Consider the following 14,508-nt stretch of genomic DNA (forward strand, 5'->3'; position numbering starts at 1 on the left):
TCAAACATTTGCTCAGGAGGATTGTGCTAATGTCCTCAAAACTTAATTGTAAACCCCTTATTGATTTAAAACAAATTACAGGTAAAACATAATGTAGTATTATCCTATCAATTTATCAGTTCATTCAAATTATATTCAAAATAACTGCAAATCCCCAAGACATTAGGTAATATAACTTATTTAAGAAACTGTTCAGATTGAAGGTAAAGGATGGAGAAACATTTATCATGCAAATGGATGTCAAAAGAAAACCAGGGTAGCAATACTTATACTGGACAAAATAGACTCTCAGACTGATACAAGAGACAAAGAAGGACACTATGTAATCATAAAGAGGACAATCCAACAAGAAGATATAACAATTGTAAATGGTTATGCGCCCACATGGAAGCACCCACATACATAAAAGAGTTCATAACAAACATAAAGGAACTAATTGATAATAATACAATAATGGTAGGGGACTTTAACACCCCACTTACATCAATGGCCAGATTATCTAAACAAAAAAATCAACAATGGCTTTGAATGACACACTGGACCAGATAGACTTAACAGACATATGGAGAACATTCCATCCTAAATCAGCAGAATATACATTCTTTTCAGGTGCACATGGAACACTCCAGAACAGATCATATATTAGGCCACAAAGCAAGTCGCAACAAACCCAAGAAGATCAGAGTCATACCATGCATCTTTTCTGACCATAACACTATGAAACTAGAAATTAACCTCAAGAAAAATCTGGAAAGACCACAAATACATGGAGGTCAAATAACATGTTACTAAACAATGAATGGGCCAACCAGTAAATGAAAGCAATTTTAAAAAGTACATAGAAACAAATAAAAATAAAATCACCACAGTCTAAAACTTTTGGGATACAGCATAAGCAGTTCTAAGAGGGATGTTTACAGCAGTACATGCTTACCTCAAGAAGCCAAAAAAGTCGCAAATAACCTAACCTTACACCTAAAGGAGCTAGAAAAAAGAACAAATAAAAACCTAAAACCAGCAGAAGGAAAGAAATAATAAAGATTAGAGAAGATATAAATGATATAGAAACTAAAAAAAACCAATAGAACAGCTCAGTGAAACCAGGAGCTCGTTCTCTGGGGGAAAAAAAAAAAATCAATAAAATTGATAAACCTCCAGCCAGACTTATCAAGAAAAAGAGAAGGGACTCAGATAAATAAAATTACAAATGAGAGAGGAGAAATTACCAACACCACAAAAATACAATTATAAAAGAATAGTATGTAAAACTATATGCCCACAAATTGGACAACCTAGAAAAATGGATAAATTCCTAGAAACATATAAACTACCAAAACTGAAACAGAAGAAATAGAAAATTTGAATAGATGACCAGCAAAGAAACTGAATCAGTAATCAAAAAATTCCCAACAAGTCCAGGACCAGATGGCTTCCAGGTAAATTGTACCAAACATTTAAAGAAGAATTAATATCTATTCTTTCCAAACAATTCCAAAAAATAGAAAAGGAAGGAAAATTTCCAAATACATTCTATGAGGCCAGCATGACCTTGATACCAAAACCAGATAAAGACACCACAAAAAATGAGAACTACAGGCCAATACCTCTGATGAACATAGAAGCAAAAATCCTCAACAAAATACTAGCAAACCAAATCAACAACACATTAAAAAAAATTCATTCATTGTGATTAAATGGGATTTATTCCTGGATTGCAAGGGTGGTTCAATATTTGTAAATCAAACAACATGAGACATCACATCAATAAGCAAAGAATAAGAACCATATGGCCATTTCAACAGATGCAGAAAAAGCATCTGACAAAATACAACATCCATTCATGATAAAAACTCTCAAAAAAGTAGATTTAGAGGGAACATACTTCAACATAATAAAGGCCATAATATGAAAAACCCACAGTTAATATCAGCCTTAATGGGGAAAAACAGAGCTTTTCCCCAAAGTCAGGAACAAGACAAGGATGTCCACTCTCACCACTTTTATTCAACATAGTACTGGAAGTCCTAGCCACAGCAATCAGACAACAAAAAGAAATAAAAGGCATCCAAATTGGTAAGGAAGAAGTCAAATGTTCACTATTTGTAGCCGACATGATACTATATATAGAAAATCTGAAAGACCCCACCAAAACACTGCCAGAACTGATAAATGAATTCAGTCAAGTCGCAGGACACAACATCAATATACAGAAATCTGTTGCATTTCTATACACCAATAATGAACCAGCAGAAAGAGAAATAAAGAAAACAATCTGGGGCGCCTGGGTGGCTCAGTCACTTAAGTGACCAACTGGATTTCAGCTCAGGTAATGAAATCAGGGTCCTAGGATTAAGCTCCATGTCAGGCTCACAGCTGAGCAGGGAGTCTGCTTCTCTCCCTCACCCTCTTCCTCTGCCCTTCCCCCACCTCATATGCTCTTGCAGGCTCTCCAATGAATAAATCTTAAAAAGAAAAAAAGAAAGAAAAGAAACAATCCCATTTATAATTGCATCAAAAATAAGATACCTAGGAATAAACCTAACCAAAGAGGTAAAAGACCTGTACTCTGAAAACTATAAAATATTGATGAAAGAAATTGAAGATGACACAAAGAAATGGAAAGACATTCCATCCACATGGATTGGAAAAATAAATATTGTTAAAATGTCTATACTACCCAAAGCAATCTACACATTTAAAACAATCCCTATCAAAATATCAAGCATTTTCACAGAACTAGAACAAAAAATCCTAAAATTTATATGGAATCCCAAAAGACCCTGAACAGTCGAAGAAATCTTAAAAAAGAAAAGCAAAGCTGGAGGCATCACAATTCTGGACTTCAAACTATATCACAAAGCTGCAGGAGTCAAACCAGTATGGTACTGGCACAAAAAGAGACACATTGATCAGTGGAACAGAACAGAAAACCCAGAAATGAACCCATAATTATACGGTCAATTAAACTTTGACAAAGCAGGAAAGAATATCCAATAGGAAAAAGACTCTCTTCAACAAACGGTGGTGGGAAAACTGGACAGCCACATGCAAAAGAATGAAACTGGATCACTTTGTTACACCATACATAAAAATAAAACCATAAAAAAAAACCCATAAAAACAAAACAAAACAAAAAACCCCATAAAAATCCTAGAAGAGAATACAGGTGGTAACAACTGACACTGGCGGTAGCAATTTCTTTCTAAATAGGCCTCCTGAGGCAAGAGAAACAAATGCAAAAATAAACTATTGGGACTACATCAGAATAAAATCTGCACAGTTAAGGAAATAATCAACAAAACTAAAAGGCAACATATGGAATAGAAGAAGATACCTGCAAGTGACAAATCCAATAAAGGGGTAGTATCCAAAATACATAAAGGACTGATACAACTCAACGCCTAAAAAAACAAGTAATGCAATTACCAAGTGGGCAGTAAACATGAAAAGACATTTCTCCAAAGAAGACATACACATGGCCAACAGACACATGAAAAGATGCTCACGATCACTCATCATCAGGGAAATGCAAATCAAAACTGCAATGAGATCCTCACACCTGTCAGAATGGCTAAAACAAACAAACAAACAACAAAAACAAGAAATATCAGCTGTTGGTGAGGATGTGGAAAAAAAGGAATCCTCCTACACTGTTGGAAATGCAAACTGGTGCAGCCAATGTAGAAAATAGTTGAAGGTTCTTCGAAAAGTTAAAAGCAGAACTATTGTATGATAAAGCAATGGCACTAATGGGTATTTACCCAAAAAATACAAAAATACTAATTCAAAGGGATACATGCATCCCGATGTTTATTGCAGCATCATTTACAATAGCCAAATTATAGAAGCAGCCCAAGTGTCCACGGACTGAAGAATTAGAATAAAGAAGATGTGATATATATATATATGTATATCTACACATATAACAGAATATTATTCAGCCAAAAAAGGATGAAATCTTGCCGTTTGCAACAACAATGGATGGAACTAGAGTATAATGCCAAGAGAAGTAAGTCAGTCTGAGGACAAATACCATGATTTTACTTGTATGTGAATTAAGAAACAAAACAAATGAGCAAAGTGGGGGAAGGGGGGGGAGAGAGAGAGAGAGAGAGAGAGAGACAAAGCAAGAAACAGACTGTTAACTATAGAGAACAAACTGATGGTGACCAGAGGGGAGTTGGGTGGGGGGTTGGGTAAAAGAGGTGATGGGGATTAAGGATGAGCACCAGGTGATGTATGGAATTGTTGAATCACTATATTGTATACTTGAAACTAATATAACACTGTATATGTTAACTCACTGGAATTAAATAAAAACTTAAAAATATATATAAAATGTATATATAAAGCATATATATACATACATGTGCGTGTACACACACACACACACACACATAAAGTAGAAAAGGAGTGACACCTTCAAAAGTTGAACTCAACTTATTTAATATGAAAGTCAATAAACAGCCAATTAAGAACAGGATTGTAATAAACACTGTTTAGTAGGAGGAGGGAGTGATTAACTCATTCTTTAAGATAATTTACAAGAAAATATCAGAACCCTAACTCTCTCTTCACTGAAAGCTAGAATACTACAATATAAGGTAGGATTTAGGGGGAAAAAAAGAGGAAGGTCCACCTTGCCTAGTAACATGGTAATAGCTACCACAAGCATATGAGTACTTCATTTTCATATGGTTACTTTACCACATATTAATATAGATTAAGAAGTGTGCTTACCTTGAATGGAAAACAGGATTTCACTTATTATGACAATTATGATTGACAGGGCTTGCCATCTTTAATATCTTGCGTGTCTCTGAAAAACTGTATCCCATTTGCAGGACCCCACCAAAAAAGATGCATTTCACTCATTTAAAATCTACTACCACCTAATCAATTAAGGGATAGGATTACAATGAACACTGTCTGGGAAATCTATCCAGGCCATGAGCCACTTTTTCTCAGAAACATTCCTCAATCCAGGAGGCGGGACCCCACTTCCCTTATTACAAGTGACTGATCCCTGAGCGGATCCTAATCCAACATGCAGTAACAAAGTTTCTGAGAAATTCAGAATTGGGATTCACAAACAGCCAGTTTTGTTTCAATATATGTGGAACTGCAACATACGCAAAATACGAAGATCACGTACTAGTAACCAGAGAGAGAAGCACAGAAACAACTCAGTCTGTGGGGAGATGAATAAAGAAAATCTACAGAGCCAGAGAAATCAGGGAAATAAGGAGAATATTCTCTGGGTTCCTGAAAACCCTCCTGTCCCTATATCCCCACCTATACCTCCCTTCACCTAGATTCTTAGATTCTCTTTTATTTAAGCTAACTGGAATTGATTTTTTATTTATAGCCAAAGGGTATTAATAAAGGATAATAGGGTTGCAAAAGGGTAAAAGAAAATATTCTTTTAGAAGAAGAGGCAAAAAATATATAAAAGAATAAATCGGAAGAAAAAAATCAAATTACTGATTAACTTATCAGATAACTTATTAACTTACATTAAAATGATGGTAGAAATTAATTCCTTCAGTTTTGTACCCTCTTCTTAAAGAGCATATGTGATAAACTTAACGAAACCTGACCTTTGTTTCCTCTGTCCTCACTGCATCCAGCAGATAATGCAGAAGCTCCTGACTGTCCTGTTGCTGGAAACTTTTAAATCGAGGGGCCCTATGATTTAAAAACAAAACAGGAAAGAAAAAAAAGATCATTTCATCAACAATATATCTAAACATCTAAAATCATTTTTAAATAGCATATGGTCAAAGATTTGATTTAGTCCTGTTTCTACTAAGTAGAAAGACCAGATGTGGTCACTGTTCCAATTAGGATAATACCCTAAGTACACAGAGAATAATATGGCTATCATTTATCAAGCAACTACTACATGCAAGCACAGTACATGTGTTAAGCTTTACATATGTCAAGTCATAAAATCCTCAAATGAGCTTGAGATGCACTATTTTCTCTGGCTTATATACAAGGGCTTAGAGGGAATATTTATATAATTTGCAAGGCCACAGAGCAGGCAAAAAAAACCAAAAACAAACAGTATTCAAACCCAAGCCACCGTGCTCTATTATCTTCCTACCTTGAATAACGAAAAGAAAAACAAGAGGTTAATTATATCAAAATAAAGAACTATGAACTGGTATCTCCATGAATGTATTTATCTTAAGGATTTAACAATTAGATTTCCTTATATTAATTAAAGGATCAGGGGCTATTCATGGAGACATCAACAGAACAAATATTTAGTTGATTTCAGTAACCTTAAAAAGTAACATTTTCTGCAACAAACTCCAATACTAAAATGAGCATTTTGCATTAAATGAAAATAAGTTCTACACTTAGATAGTGCTCTAAGACGAAGAAAGAATTTTGTCTAAATAACATAAAAAAGTAAGAATATGCTATGGTAGTTCAAGTTTACAATGGTCTCATTAAGATATGTGCAAACTACCTCATTTGACATGCACAGTAGTGCTGTTAAGAAATTAATAATTAATATGAACTCTGTTTTACACTTAAGAAAACTGAAGAACAAGCTAAGTGCCACTGACATAAATGCAGGTCTTTAGATTCTTAAGTCCAGTATTTTAAGCATTATTCCTCATCTCATAATAAACATTCACCCCAATAATGCACTACTGTGAGTTCCTGGTGCTAAAAAGTTATCTGACATAGCAGTGAATCTAGCTTATAACAGGAGCCATAATTTCAATTACACACTCTTGTTAAGAAGTAGCAAAAGCAGCATGATGTTGAGAAGCCTCTGATTTACTCCCTTGTGGGCTTCCCTTTCTGCATGTGGTGGATATTGTTCACCTTCTAGATCAAGAGTTGAGGACAGAAACCAAGATGGACACAAATCCCAACCCTATTTGGGCTTCCATGGCTGGAATCCGTATAAGGCTGAAACTGCACGACATGACACTTGTGCTGTAGGTAACAAGGAAGGTCAGTGAAATGGAAGAAGAATGCAAGGGGAAACCAAGGAATTCTTCAGAGATCCTCATTTGCCAGGTGGCGCACAGAAGGACCAACAAAGGAGAAACTGTCTCTACCATGTCTCTGCCTATAGCTCCATCTCAACTATGCACAAAGCAGTACTGCCTTCTAAACCACTCAAGAAAATTTAATAAACCGAGATTGTTTTTTTTCTTCTTCTACCTGGAACTGTGTAAAAAATCCTATGATGACTTTTAGAATCCCTAATGGAGCGTATCTGACCTACCAATACAAAGGGACCTTCAAATTTAAAGAGAAAAAGAGGAAAATCAACAAACATATGAAGAGATTCACCTATGCAAAATGAGGGGAATATGAAATATACACAGGAAATGTACCTTAGTAAAAGTGTTACTGTGGGAAAGAGGAGAAAACTTAAAAATCTCAAGTTGTAAGAGGAAAATGTATGCATACTCATAAAACAGGAATAGATTATCAAGAAAAAGATATTCAGAACAAGAGAGAATTCATGGAGATGTCTTGTGGATGAAGATGAATCAGTCTCTTGATAATCCAAAAACACCCTCTACTACAAGCATATTGACAAAATATAAAAACAGAAAACAAAAAAAATTTATATATATAATACACCTATATGTCGAAACTTACCCAGTGGTATACTTTAAATATGTTCAGCTTATTGCATGCCAAATATACTTTACTAAAGCTATTCAGAACATCCATTAATATAATTCTTGTATCAACAGATGAAAAAAATATTCTATTTCAACAGATGCAGAAAAAGCATTTAATAAAACGCAATACCCATTCTTTTTTCTTAAAAAACAACTAACATTTATTATCTCATGGTTCTCTGGGCCAGGAGTCAATGTGTCCCAATGGCAATAAATAATGTTTATTTAAATAATAAATATTTGTTGGGCACCTGGGTGGCTCAGTCTGTTAAGCATCTGCCTTCAGCTCAGGTCATGATCCTGGGGTCCTGGGATCCAGCCCCGCGGTGGGCTCCCTGCTCAGCGGGGAGTCTGCTTCTCCCTCTGCTCCTTACCTCGCTCGTGCTCTCTCACTTTCTCTCACTCTCAAATAAATAAAAATTTTTAAAAAATAAATAAAAGAAATAATATGTCAGGTTTTTTTAAGGAAAAAAATGAGTATTAAAGTTTATTGAATGCTTTTATTCTTGATGAAAACTCTCAAAAAAAAACTAGGAATGGGAATTTCCTCAATCTGATAAAAGGCAGCTATGAAAAACCTACAGCTGCTATCATACTTATGTGTGAAAGACTGAATGTTCTGCCCCCAAATCAGAAATAAAGCAAAGATGCCTTCTTTACCACTCCAACACTGTACTGGAGGTCCTTGCCAGTTATATAAGATAAGAAAAAAGTATAAAAGGATATATATTGGAAAGGAAGAAATAAAATGGTCTTTATTTACCAATGGCATTATTGTCTACACAGGAAATCCTGAAGAATCTATATAAAACGACCATAACCAGTAAGTGAATTGAGCAAGGGAACAAGAAACAAGATCGATATATAAAAATCAAGTATAACTCTGTATATTTGGAATGTACAACTGTATATTGAAATTTTTCTAATGTACCAATTTACAATAAATAATATTTAAAAATATGAAATTCTTAAGGTAAATCTAACAAGACAGTGCAGGATTTGTAAGCTGAAAACCACAAAAATTGATAAGAAAAATCAAATACCTAAGTAACTGGAAAGATATTTCATAATCATACATTGGAAGACTCAACATTTTTAAGATGTCCTCTCCAAATTGATCTCCAAATGCAATCCCAATTAACAAACTGATTCTAAAATTCATATAAAAAAGCAAAGGACCTGGAGTAGTTAAAAAAAAAAAAAAGGGAAAGGACAGTTTGAGCACTCATACTATCCAATTCTAAGACTTACTAGGAAGCTATGATAATGAGACAGTGCAGAACTGGGGTAAGGAGACATGGAGATCAATTGAACAGAGTCCAAAAATAGACTCAACATATATGGCTTAAATCATCACCAGATTTTTTAAAAATTACTTTTCTTAACATAAATCTCCTTTTAAAGTAAACATAATAAAGCAAATGCAATTTTTAAATATTTTCAAATAATGTTTGATCCAGTAATTCTATTTATCCTACAGATGTACTTTCACAAGTGCGATACACACACACACATCAAATAAGTCATACCCACATGTACTAATAGGGAAAAATGTACAAAAACATATTAAGCAAAACAAGCAAGTTGCAAACAATTTGTATATATGTCTGTGCCTGCATAATCGCTTTTGAAAAAAATAAATAAGGTACAAATAGTACTTTGAACTTTTATCCATGAGTCCCTATTATTTTAACAATTTTTAAAAATTTATAAATCTTTATAAAACCAAAAAAAAAGATACAACACAGTTATTTTTGGCAGAGCCAAAAACAAATTTCGAAAGCACATAGAATCCTAAAAACATTTTAACTCTGTGAGGCACCGATGTCTCTGAGACTTCTACAGGGCTTTGAAAAAAACAGCATTTGCCAACCAAATAAAACACAGAATAAACCCTCTATATTTTGTACTACATTCAAAATACCATGGCACATTTTGCTAAGTGAAATAAGCCAGTCACAGAAAGACAAATAACGTGATGCCATTTATACAAGAAATCCAAAATAGGCGAATTCATTGAATCAGAGAGAGTGCAATGGTGTCTACCAGGGGCTGGAGTGAAGAGGAAATGAACATACAGGCATAATCAATGGGCATAAAGTTTCACTCAAGCAAGGTGGAAAAGCTCTAGAAATCTGCTGTTCAGCCTTGCACCTACAGTCAACAATAATATATTGTACACTTAAAAAAAAATTTTTTTTTTTAAAGATTTTTTATTTATTTGACAGAGATAGAGACAGCGAGAGAGGGAACACAAGCAGGGGGAATGGGAGAGGAAGAAACAGGCTCATAGCGGAGGAGCCTGATGTGGGGCTCGATCCCATAACGCCGGGATCACGCCCTGAGCCGAAGGCAGACGCTCAACCGCTGTGCCACCCAGGCACCCCTACACTTAAAAATTTTTAAGAAGTCAGAGCTCACGGTAAGTGTCCTTTCCACAATTAAATTTTTTTTTAAAAATTAACATTGGTACAGTTCAAGGAAATAAAATACAATGTAACACCATGGCACAAATAACTAGCTTAAATTAAAATGAAATTTTAAAGCCTGGAGATATTTTTAAAAAATGCAAGTTCCCATTTAAAGAATTTTGTTTTCATATATTTTTAGTAATTGTGGACTGGAACTAGCTCACGAGCTCCATGACAGGGTCTATTTTTAATATATTATACATTGTGTACCCTTAGATTCTAGCAAGTACCTGACACAAATAAGCTCTCAATTTTTTAGATGAAAGAATAAATGAAAGAATTAAGGTCAAGTCAGGTCCTTTATGGTATCTATTTATTTCTGGGCACACAAGGATTTTGTTTTTGAACATACAGTACTATCTTGAGAAATTCACTTAAATTCTATTTGACTCGAAGCTCATCTTTAAAACTAAGGAAGGCACCTGGCTGGCTCAGTTGGTAGAGCATGCAAGTCTTGATCTTGGGGTCATGAGTTTGAGCCCCACATTGGGGGCTAGAGTGTACTTAAAAAAAATAATAACATAAAAGTAAAAATAAGAAAACTAGATACAGATGGCCTATTATAGCACCTTTTAGATTTTATAATTCTATAATTTTCTTACTTTTTGTTATTACATCATGGGCTTCTGAATCAGGACAGACCTCTGAATCCTGGCTTGTCACTATAAAACTAGGTACGCTACTCAACTTCTGTGAGTCTCAGTTTCCTTATTTATAAAATGGGGATGGGGCGCCTGGGTGGCACAGCGGTTAAGCATCTGCCTTCAGCTCAGGGCGTGATCCTGGCGTTATGGGATCGAGCCCCACATCAGGCTCCTCTGCTACGAGCCTGCTTCTTCCTCTCCCGCTCCCCCTGCTTGTGTTCCCTCTCTCGCTGGCTGTCTCTATTTCTGTCGAATGAATAAATAAAATCTTTAAAAAAAATAAAATTAAAAAAAATAAAATAAAATGGGGATAAACAAGCACTTCTTCAGAGTACTATGAAATATAATTTACATAAAGCAGAGAGCTGCAACTAAATAAATATTAGTCCTTTCTCTTGAGAGTCTAGACAATAATAGCGATGTTACACTAAGAGTGAAACTACTCATATTAAGTGATACGTTAGAATTTTACAACTCATAAGTATTTATATCAAGAATTTAGATGCACCCACTTCTGACAAAGCTGATTAAAAAGAACTTTAGGAGAAAGTGGTCCTTTTTCAGTCTCCTTCATGCTGTGAAGAAACACCAACAAGGCTGAGGTCAATGGTCCAGGGCTTGAAAGTTCCACTATTAATGGGTCCTTTAAAAACATGATCAACTCCATGTCAGAAATATGCAATTTTAAAATTAAATATTATTAAAAATCTAAGAGTTATACTTTGCTTAAATGATGACAACTTAATTGCCTTAAGTGTATTAAGAAACTTTATTCCTACCTATATAAAAAGAATATTAAAAATGGAAATGGAATTAAATGCCTTACCTTGAAAAACACAGGTATTCTCATATCCTCTGCCCCTTACTTAATAAAACTGTCAGCTTAGGAATGAAATCACTAATCTTTAGTTGCTTGTAACTGTCCCTTAATGTGCTCTAGGGCACCTGGCTGGCTTAGTCAGTAGAGCATGCAATTCCACCTCAGGGTTGTGAATTTGAGCCCCACGTTGGGTGTAGAGATTACGTGAAAAAATAAAGTCTTAAAAAAAAGTGCTCTCCTAAAAGTAAAATTACTTATCTACTTGATATGTGTACATATTTGCATATGATCACAAATTACATTTATTAGCAAAACTCCATACCCTTCTTTTCCCCAAGTATTTTGCTAATAAAATAAGGAATGGGAAATTATGTCACAAAATTGGTACACCATTCTCCCCCCCTTTACAAGGGAGAGACATAAAGCGTGACAAGAGCAGCTAAAACTGTGTTAAGGAGAACCCCACTTTATTCTAGAATTTTCTCCCCACCAAGTTTTGTTTTCTAAAATGTTATCTTTACCAGTAAGCCTCTCTTCTTACAAACAATGAATAAAAAGCAGATCCCAAATATAATCTTAGGACATTACAGAACATTATTTTCTAAGACAACTATCAAATACATTATCTCATTCATGTATTCTTGAAATACATGTTACATATATATTTCATACCAACTATCCTTAAAAATCTACCACCTAACTAAAACCACACAAAGGACAGGGTATAATTTTGCATAGCTTCTGAATATCAAAAGTGCTCTCTGCCATGTTAAAGACATGAACAGACATTTCTCCAAAGAAGACATCCAGATGGCCAACAGACACAAGAAAGGATGCTCAACATCACTGATCTTCAGGGAAACGCAAATCAAAACAATGAAATATCACCTCATGTCTGTCAGTATAGCTAAAATCAAAAACGTAAGAGGGGCGCCTGGGTGGTGCAGTGGTTAAGCGTCTGCCTTCGGCTCAGGGCGTGATCCCGGCGTTATGGGATCGAGCCCCACATCAGGCTCCTCCGCTATGAGCCTGCTTTTTCCTCTCCCACTCCCCCTGCTTGTGTTCCCTCTCTCGCTGGCTGTCTCCATCTCTGTCGAATAAATAAATAAAATCTTTAAAAAAAAATCAAAAATAAGAAACAACAAGTGTTGGTGAGGATGTGGAATAAAAGGAACCCTCGTGCACTGTTAGTGGAAATGCAAACAGGTGCAGCCACTGTGGAAGACAGTATGGAGGTTCGAAAAATTAAAACTAAAACTACAATATGATCCAGTAATCACTCTACTGGGTATTTACCTAAACAATACAAAAACACTAATTCAAAGGGATATATGCACCCCTATGTTTATAGCAGCATTATCTACAACAGCCCAAGTGTCCATCAGTCGATGAATGATAAAGAAGATGTGGTATACACACACAATGGAATATTATTTGGCCATAAAAAAGAATCAATCTTACCATTTGCAACAACATGGATGGACCTTGTGGGCATTTTGCTAAGTGAAGTAAGTCAGACAGAGAAAGACAAATATGGTATGATTTCACATGTGGAATTCAAAACAAAAACAAAAAACCCCCAAACCAGCTCATAGACATAGAGAACAGGGGGGTGAGGGGATGGGTAAATGGGTAAATGAGGTCAAAAGGTACAAAGTTCCAGATATTAAAAGAAAAAAAAAAAACACCTATGAAAAACCTACAGTTAACTTCATTCTTGATGTTAATGAAAGATTGAATATTTTTCCCCTACTCTGGGGATTTTAGGCAAGGACATCTGCTTTCATCATTTCTATTCAATATGTTACTAGAGGCTCAAGCCAGTAGAATAAAGTAAGGAAAAGAAACAAAAGGCGTATAGATTACAAAGGACAAAGTAAAACTGGTGATTGAAAGAGCAGTGATCTACACGGATAGTCCTTCAGCTCAGGTCAACTCTATGTCCCAAAGACTGCAGATCTAAGATTGAAATTCTCCTCTTAGAAGAACACAAATCTAAAGTGATCAGCTATACTATCTAATTGCTATATAGTCATCTCAAGACAGAGTTCCACATGTGAAGTACTTAACATTCAATCACATTTAATAGGAAATCTTTTCAGATGACTAAGCATTAACTCCCATTAAGTAGTTTTCACTACCTCACTGCATTTTAGAAGAGGGCACTGGGATCTGCCATAAAAATTTTAAGGGGCTGAACAGGCAATAAGTGCACAGGCTGCCTTTTCAACAAAGAAATACAACAATACTGTCGTTCAACACTACCTCCTTGGAAGAAAAATCTAAGATTACTCATTGGGCTAAGAATTTTTAGAACTCCCCTTTCTTAAGCATTTTCAAAAGCTATGAGCTATATATGCATTCTCTTTCCCCAAAACACACACACACACACACACACACACACACACACACACACACACACACACCAATTTCTAACTGAAAACATTATTACTAGTGTCAGGGCCCTCTAGCAAACGGCTACCAGGAACACACTGGTAGTTGAACAAGAGGGATTTATTACTTGTGGCATCTAAAAAGAGCTATTACCCAGGTAGTCATACTTCTTACCAGCTGAGAGTCTGGGGAAGGAAAAATCTTGAGCTTTGTCCCGTTTTCTTTGTTCTCATTCATCAGTTCCATAAGAACGTAAGATTGTGCCAAGTTCTAAAAGAAAGCAAATGTAAAGTCTTCTGATTGGGCTGGAATATGCCTCTGATTCTAGGGAATAAATGTTCTCTTTAACTCTCAAAGGTCATCAAGCAGAGCAAAAAAAATGCTTTAAGTTTTAAAAAAGTTGACTAAGCACATTTCACACTCAATAAATATCAGATTACGGACAGAACCACGGTAAAACACAGAGAAGGCCTTGCGAAGAGCACTGTGTGAAAAGGAGGCGTATTTATGTATGT

General features: G+C 35.3%; 1 protein-coding gene across 10 annotated transcripts in view; it reads right to left on the reverse strand.

Annotated features, from left to right (window-relative positions):
* USP45 (ubiquitin specific peptidase 45) overlaps positions 1-14,508 on the reverse strand; it is a 67,986-nt gene that overhangs the window by 23,977 nt on the left and 29,501 nt on the right. For 9 of the 10 annotated variants that reach the window (XR_004628586.1, XR_004628587.1, XR_004628588.1 and 6 more), the window contains 3 exons: positions 14,168-14,263; positions 11,292-11,422; positions 5,601-5,688 (listed from right to left, as the gene is read on the reverse strand). Coding sequence is in view for 4 of the 10 variants with exons in the window: in XM_034670887.1 (XP_034526778.1) it covers positions 5,601-5,688; positions 11,292-11,422; positions 14,168-14,263 (315 nt within the window). In the remaining 6 variants the exon portion in view is untranslated. The remainder of the gene's footprint in view (positions 1-5,600; positions 5,689-11,291; positions 11,423-14,167; positions 14,264-14,508) is intronic. The other variant, XM_034670889.1, reaches the window with a different exon arrangement.

This window comes from Ailuropoda melanoleuca, chromosome 10 (assembly GCF_002007445.2).
Source record: "Ailuropoda melanoleuca isolate Jingjing chromosome 10, ASM200744v2, whole genome shotgun sequence".
Taxonomy (NCBI): domain Eukaryota; kingdom Metazoa; phylum Chordata; class Mammalia; order Carnivora; family Ursidae; genus Ailuropoda; species Ailuropoda melanoleuca.